The sequence below is a fragment of the Propithecus coquereli genome, unplaced genomic scaffold, assembly GCF_000956105.1.
Source record: "Propithecus coquereli isolate 6110/MARCELLA unplaced genomic scaffold, Pcoq_1.0 Scaffold112, whole genome shotgun sequence".
Taxonomy (NCBI): Eukaryota; Metazoa; Chordata; class Mammalia; order Primates; family Indriidae; genus Propithecus; species Propithecus coquereli.
The window spans coordinates 3595071-3602341 of NW_012135192.1; the positions used below are offsets into that span (position 1 = coordinate 3595071).

The 7271-nt window shown below is 46.0% G+C and overlaps 1 protein-coding gene and 1 pseudogene across 1 annotated transcript in view; both read left to right on the plus strand.

Annotated features, from left to right (window-relative positions):
* Window positions 1-2705: 2705 nt before the first annotated feature.
* Window positions 2706-3589, plus strand: LOC105818610 (annotated as a pseudogene).
* Window positions 3590-4645: 1056 nt separating this feature from the next.
* RAB33B (RAB33B, member RAS oncogene family) overlaps window positions 4646-7271 on the plus strand; it is a 27922-nt gene continuing 25296 nt past the window's right edge. Inside the window, exons 1-2 of the mRNA XM_012654781.1 lie at window positions 4646-4793; window positions 5016-5296. Of these exons, the coding sequence (XP_012510235.1) occupies window positions 5048-5296 (249 nt within the window). The 5' untranslated portion in view covers window positions 4646-4793; window positions 5016-5047. The remainder of the gene's footprint in view (window positions 4794-5015; window positions 5297-7271) is intronic.

The following is a 7271-nucleotide window of genomic DNA, read 5'->3' on the forward strand; positions in this document are numbered from 1 at the left end:
TAGTTACAAACAGCTTTAGAATTTATTCTGTCTTTATGGTGAATTCAACTTTTTATCATTAGGTAATGACTTTTCTATTTCTAATTTTTTTGTCTTAAAATCTTTTTTTAGAGTTTGCCCCAAAAAGATAAAATATATGGTTTTCTATCTTTTATCTTCTACTGTTTTAAATCCTTATGTTTTGAATGTCTTATACATGGCATACAGGTAGATTTTTCTTTTTATTTCTATTTGACAGTTTATCTTTTAATTGGTAAATTTATTTATGTTTATTCTTGTTATAGTTGGACTTGTTTCTACATCTTACTTTTTGTTTATGTTTGCCTTGATTTTCCAAGCTATTTTTTTATATTGGAGAAAAGGCATACGGATTTATTATCGTGTACACGGAGAGAATCGAAGAGTGATACCTAGCCCCCAGTGGGGTTCAGAAGCTTATATACCATCCTAGCAAAAACTGAAATTGAGTAGTCCTATTTTGTACATAAGGTTATCCTTATGTTATTCTGTGTTTTTAATATCTAATGTTTTCCCTCCTATTAGAAAAGTTCTGTTACATACTCATCTTACCCTAAACCATTTATAATGTTCCAGTTTAAGTTATGCTGATAAAAGATCCAAATTTAGTTTCTCCTCAACTGTGTAGCAAAGTATTAAGGAAAGGGTCATCACACTTCAAGGTCAAATGGTAGTGAGGGATTCCAAGGACAAAATGAACTCTCAAAAAATAGGGATGCATAATCCATTCACTCTTCCCAACAGTAGAATCTCCTCCAGGTATTAATTCAAGAGGTTCTTGGGTTATTCAGTTAAGAGTAGCACATATTTCAGTCACATGAGGACTTTCTCAAACTGCAAGCTGAAAATGCAAAACTCCTTATAACAATATTGAATGTCAACAATGATTTTTCAATGTAAGTGATCCTAAACTGTATATAATTAGTACAGGGTTCAAGTTGACAATTCTTACACAAGAAATTTCTCACTTCACTCATTTATTCATCATTTGCTGAATACCAATGAACCTCCAGTTAGTAGTCAAGAGTTGACAATCCAGTTCATAGGACACAACATATAATCATGAAATTTAAACAGCAAAGATAGAATTCAAAGACTAAATGAGCAATACTTCAAAAATTGTATTAGAGCTAGAATAAAGCAAAGAACATTCTTTTTTTTTTTTTTTTTTAGACAGAGTCTCACTGTGTTGCCCAGGCTAGAGTGCCGTGGCATTAGCCTAGCTCACAGCAACCTCAAACTCCTGGGCTCAAGCGATCCTCCTGCCTCAGCCTCCCGAGTAGCTGGGACTACAGGCATGCGCCACCATGTCCGGCTAATTTTTTCTATATATTTTTAGTTGTCTGATTAATTTCTTTCTATTTTTAGTAGAGACAGGGTCTCGCTCTTGTTCAGGCTGGTTTCGAACTCCTGAGCTCAAACAATCCGCCCGCCTGGGCCTCCCGGAGAGCTAGGATTACAGTCGTGAGCCACCGCGCCCGGCCGCAAAGAACATTCTTACCTGAAGTAATGAGAAAAAGTTTTGTAGAGATGGCACTTTTTTTTTTGAGACAGTCTTGTTCTGTTGCCCCTGCTGGAGTGGTGTTATCATAGCTCCTGCAAACTCAAATTCCTGGCCTCAAGCAATCCTCCTGCCTTGATCTTCAGAGTGCTAGAATTACAGGTGTGAGCCTCCACATCCCGCCAGAGATGGGACTTTTGAGCTAGGATGTGAAGAATGGATAGGATTTGGAAAAACATGATAAAGAATTTCTGATGTAGTTTATCAAGAGCTAAACTGGAAAGGCCAGAATACAAAAAAGAAAGAGCAGGGTTGTCTATGGTCATACCACTCTGAATGTGCTTGATCTTGGAAGCTAAGCAGGGTTGGGCCTGGTTAGTACTTGGATGGTAAAGAGCAGAGTCTTGGGTACAGTGATGTTGATGCTTTTTTCCCCATCCTTTGGAATTCCCTGATTAGCCACAGCTGCTCTTTGTCCTTAAATCTTCAGATTTTCTCCTTTGATTGGGATGGGTAGAGTAGATTAGAGGAATATACTCCAAGGCCCTTTAATAGTTTGTGGATGATTAACGTTCATGGAAATAACTTCGCAGATAAACAATTAAGATTTTCCAGCACATATTCTGGTTTCTAAAACAGGAAACTGAATAAAATGTAATTGGCATACACATTAAACCAGGTGAGTGAGAAAGTCTTTGACTTTCCAAAGGCACATCCATCTGCTCAAACATAAAATGAAGTCTTGTCATTACAAAACAAAACTTGTAACAAAAAACAATACGTTTACACATTTGGGACTTTTGGTATGGCAATATTTTCCTCAGAAGAATTCACAGAGATTCTTTAAAGTTGGGTGGTTTCATCTATTAATATTTTCTTCAGGTTGACAAAGACAGCTCTAGGTGTGCTCAGTGATATTTAACCACTACATCATCCTCACTCAGGCACTAACACATAAAACTAAGGCACGATGGGTTTTATTTTCACCAAGAGGCATCTAGTAACAACTCCGGGTCCAATGCCCCCAAGAGCCCCACATCTGATGTGCTGTACTTTTTGGGCTGGGGACGTTAGCCAAACGAGCCTTGGTTACCGTGGTCCCGCGGATATTCTCACATGGCCTCCGCTGCCTAGGTGGTAGGTGGCCTTGAAGTACCCCCAGCCCCCTGGCAGCAATGCGCCCGCCATGCCCTCAGGCTGCAAAGCTCAGTGCTGCCCAGACCTCGCCTTCAAGTGCATCCGGCGCCGGGCTGGCATTCGGCGATGGCGTTTGGCGATGGCTCACGCCCCACCGTATTCAGCCCTTGCTGCTGTCCCAACTGACTTCATATTATTACTTCTAAAGCAAACATTGGTGAGAACCTTGATATAATTTTTAGGAAAATGGACTCAGAAATCACACAAGCCTTCCAGAGAGAACTCACCTGTAGCACCTTCCTGAGCTACCTTATAGACCCGGTCACCATAGGCTGTGGGCACAGCTTTCGTAGGCCCTGCCTCTGTCTCTTCTGGGTAGAAGCCCACATTCATGCCTCTTGCCCAGAATGGAGGAAACCATAACAGCAGAAAGATTTCAAAACCAATATTTTTCTGAAGAATCTAGTGTCCACTGCCAGAAAAGCCAGCCTCTTGCAATTCCTGAGCTCTGAGGAATAAATGTGTGGGACCCACCAGGAGAAGAAGATGCTCTGTGAAGTGGACAAGAGCCTGCTTTGCTTGCTCTGCTCTAACTCCCAGGACCGTGGGGCTCACAGACACTGTCCCACTGAAGTGGCAGCTCAGAACCACCGGGTGAAGATCTTAAAGCAAATGAGTTCTTTATGGAAAAAGATCCAGGAAAATCATAGAAATCTACAAGAGGAGAAGACAATAATCCTCCTGTGCGGGGGCTATGTGGATCCACGGGCAAAGATGATCAGGGATGAGTACAGGAACCTGCTTCCAGCTGTCCAAGAGGAAGGAAAACATCATATAGAGAGACTGAAAAAGGAAAGCCAAAAGATTTTTCAGCAACTTAATACAAGTGAAGCCAAAATAGATGAAAAGAGGAAACAACTAAAAAAGATGTAAGTAAATGTGCCATAAACCAGATGTGGAGCTGCTCCAGGATTTCGGAGATATACTGACAAGCAGTGAGTCCGTGCGCAAGCACATGCCCCAGCCTCTGAATCCAGAACTCAGTGCAGCGCGCATTACCAGACTGGTAGACAGTCTCAACTGCTTCCGGGTGGAGATTTACTTCCGTAATGAAACAACCAATCACAGTATCAGGCTGTTTGACGATGTGAGAAGCTTGATACTTAGACCTGATTATCAAGATGCCTCTTTGAATTCTGATGCATCTAACTACGTTGCTATGAGGGGAGTCCAGGCCTTCACCTCTGGGAAACATTACTGGGAGCTGGACGTAGACGACTCTAGGGACTGCGCTCTAGGAGTCTGTAAAGATTCCTGGATAAGGAAGAACGGCACATTGCTGGAATCCAAGGACATATTTCTACTTTTATGTTTGAAGGAGGATAATCACTACAGTCTCTTCATCATCTCCCCGATGGTTCCTCACTATGTCAAGAAACCTCTGGGCCGGGTTGGTGTGTTTCTTGATTTTGAGAGTGGAAGTGTGAGGTTTTTGAATGTTGCCAAGAGCTCCCTCATACGGAAGTACCCCGCTGGCTCCTTCTCTTCCTCCGTCAGGCCCTTCTTTCTCACTGGCCACAGATGAGCAGGGATGAGTCAGGCACCCAGGACTGCCCGTCCGGGAACTCCATGCGCTGGGGAGTCCTACTCAACATACTTCACTGTCTTCTAAGTTTTGTCTACTCTAACATAACTTCATTTTGCTGTTATTCAAAGTGTAATGCAGCGGTTTAGCGAGGAGGCGGTGGTGAGCGCAGACGATGCCACTGCCCCTAGCTGTAAGCCAAGGGAACCTGACTCCTCCGGTCCGGCAGACCCAACAATAAGTCGACAACCGGGCCAAGGCCGTAGCCCTAGCCTCCCGGCGTCCTTACCGTCGCTCCCCAGGCACACGCCCCCGCCAAAGGCGGCTCCTCGGCCCTCTCGCGAGAGAGCGCCTGTGGCACCTCCTTCCTCTCAGCTGTTTTTCTCTCCCCGCCCCCAGAGCGACTGCGCGGCTTCCTCCAGAGGGCGGGAACCTTGGACGTGGCGGGGCCGAGTCAGCCTGGGTGCCGGGCCTGGGGCGCTCCGCTCAGCCGCCCAGCAGCCTGGCTTTCCACGCCGCTGTCAAGCCCCGGCCGACCCCGCGCCTTCCCAGGTAGACGGGCGCCGGCCCGAGTGACGCCGAGCGTGGGGCTGCACGCGGGGTCAGGGGGGCGGTGCGGGTGGGCGCCACACCTGTGCGGGGCGGGGGCGAGAAGGTGCGCACGCGCGCTGCCCGTCTGGCGGGTGGGGACTCCTGGGACGTTGCGCAGCCGAACTGGCAAGCTGCGCGCACTGGCTCGCGGTGGCGTAATCTCCATCCTTTCTGCGTCTCCAGTCCTCCGCCTCAGTTTGGGGCGGGTCGGGAGAATGGCTTCGGAGATGGAGTCGTCGCTCGAGGCAAGCTTCTCGTCCAGCGGTGCGGTGTCAGGGACACCAGGGTTTCTGCCTCCGGCCCGCTCCCGCATCTTCAAGATAATCGTGATCGGCGACTCCAATGTGGGCAAGACGTGCCTGACCTACCGCTTCTGCGCTGGCCGCTTCCCCGACCGCACCGAGGCCACTATTGGGGTGGATTTCCGAGAACGAGCAGTGGAGATTGATGGGGAGCGCATCAAGGTGAGCGGACGGGGGACTGTCAGGAAGGACTCCCGGGATGACAAGAGTCTCAGTCCCGCCGTTGGCTAATCGCTGGGCAGGGCGTGCGCTCCATTTTTCCTCAGGCTGATGTGGAGATTGGAGTTGGGGATTGGAAGGATTTGTATACAGCAAACTTCTAAGGCAGTGTTTCTCAAACTTTAATGTGCATGCGATTTACCTGGGGATCTTGTTTTTAAAAATACAGATTATGATTTGATAAGCTCCCTGATGATGATGCAGATGCTGATAGCCCATGGACCACAGTTTGAGTAGCAAGAGTGTAGTCCAGTGACTCACTGGCTGTGTCTCGTGTGCTGGGAGTCAGTGAAATATGACTGAAGGAAAAATAGTGGAATTTCTCAAGCATGGAAAATGCGTTTAATCAATATTTATTACACAGTCATTGGAGCACTGCCCCAGGTATTGTGGCAGTAAAGCCCGTTGCCTTTGAGGAAGTACTTAGGTATTCTCTTGCATACAGTTTTGATGTTGTAGTTTCTGTATGACATTGACTTGCTTAGAAAAATCTTTTTTCCTGCAGAAACATTCTGTATGTGATAGTTCATGCTTGGGTTGCTAAAGTCACATCTCTTAATGCCACCTCAGACCCTCTCCCAATTCTTTCTTCCCTTTACATCATTATTGGTGGGTCCTGAGGCTGGGGACACTGAATAATAGTGGAGAAGGTAGTAGGCTCCAGGCCAGGGCTGGGTTCTAAGGGGTTCAAATGGGAACACTGGAGAATGAAGATCAATGACAAGGCCGAGGCCTACTGATGGTATAAACCTTAGATACACTTCGTCATTGCAAGCCACCACTAAATGCCACCTGCTGATATCACCCTATAATACATGTGGACCCTAGGAACTGCCCAGCCTTCCTTATACTACTGTTTTTACTTTTTTTGCTTTAAATTAGTATTCATCTTTACCTCAGTCCCCTGGTGGGATGGGGGTGGAGGGACAGGCTTGCTGCAGTCATTCCTATTCTTGTGTCTTTGAAGCAGGAACAATTTATCTCTCAGTTCCCTAATCATTGCTCCCCACACCAAGGGGTTTTAATGCTAATGATGGTAAAGGAGAAATAAGGTGGGTTAAAAGAAAACCCTTCTATAGGCGCATTTACCTTTTAATTTTTCAGTTTACTATTTCATTGTCCCATACAAGCTGCCAATGGTGGTCCTTTGGGTGCGCTGTATTAGGGAGTTAAGAAAGATTTGTATAGATTGCAGAGGAAAAGATAGAATAAAAAGAGGCTGAACATTTTTCACCAGAATTAGGTTAGTCCCACAAGCCTGTGCGGAAGGAAAATAATGGGGCTTCTGAAGTTTGAGAGGGATTTTAGTTTGGGAGAAGCAGTTTTGGAAGAAAGTGCTTGGGTTTTGGAGCCCAGCTAACCTAAGTTCAAATCTGAATCTATGAAAGAGTAAGAACAGGCTGTGTGTCCCTGGTAGGGTGACCAGCTTTGCCTGAGACTGTCCAGGTTTTAAAATTGGAAGTCTCACATCCCAGGAACCCCCTCAGTCTTGGGCAAACTGAGGTAATTGGTCTCCCTGGCCCTTAGGCAGATTCCTTAACCTCTCAGAGTCTGTTTTCTTTTCTGAAAAATTGGGGTCATGATACCTTATCAGGCTGGTGTGAGGATTAGATGAGAACATATGGAAAGCACCTGGTTCATAGTCGGTACCCTTACAAAGATTCTTTGTCTTTCCTGGCTGCTTCACATTATTTTCCTCTTTGGCACCATTAGTTCTGCAATTGTACAGCCAAAGAAGAAAGCAGAGATAAAGGAGGGTATAGGTAGAGAGCCGAAAGGGAGAGAAATTAAAAAAAAAAAAAAAGAGTCTCACTGTGTTGCCCGGGCTAGAGTGCCGTGGCATCATCCTAGCTCACAGCAACCTCAAACTCCTCAGCTCAAGCGATCCTCCTGCCTCAGCCTCCCGAGTAGCTGGGAC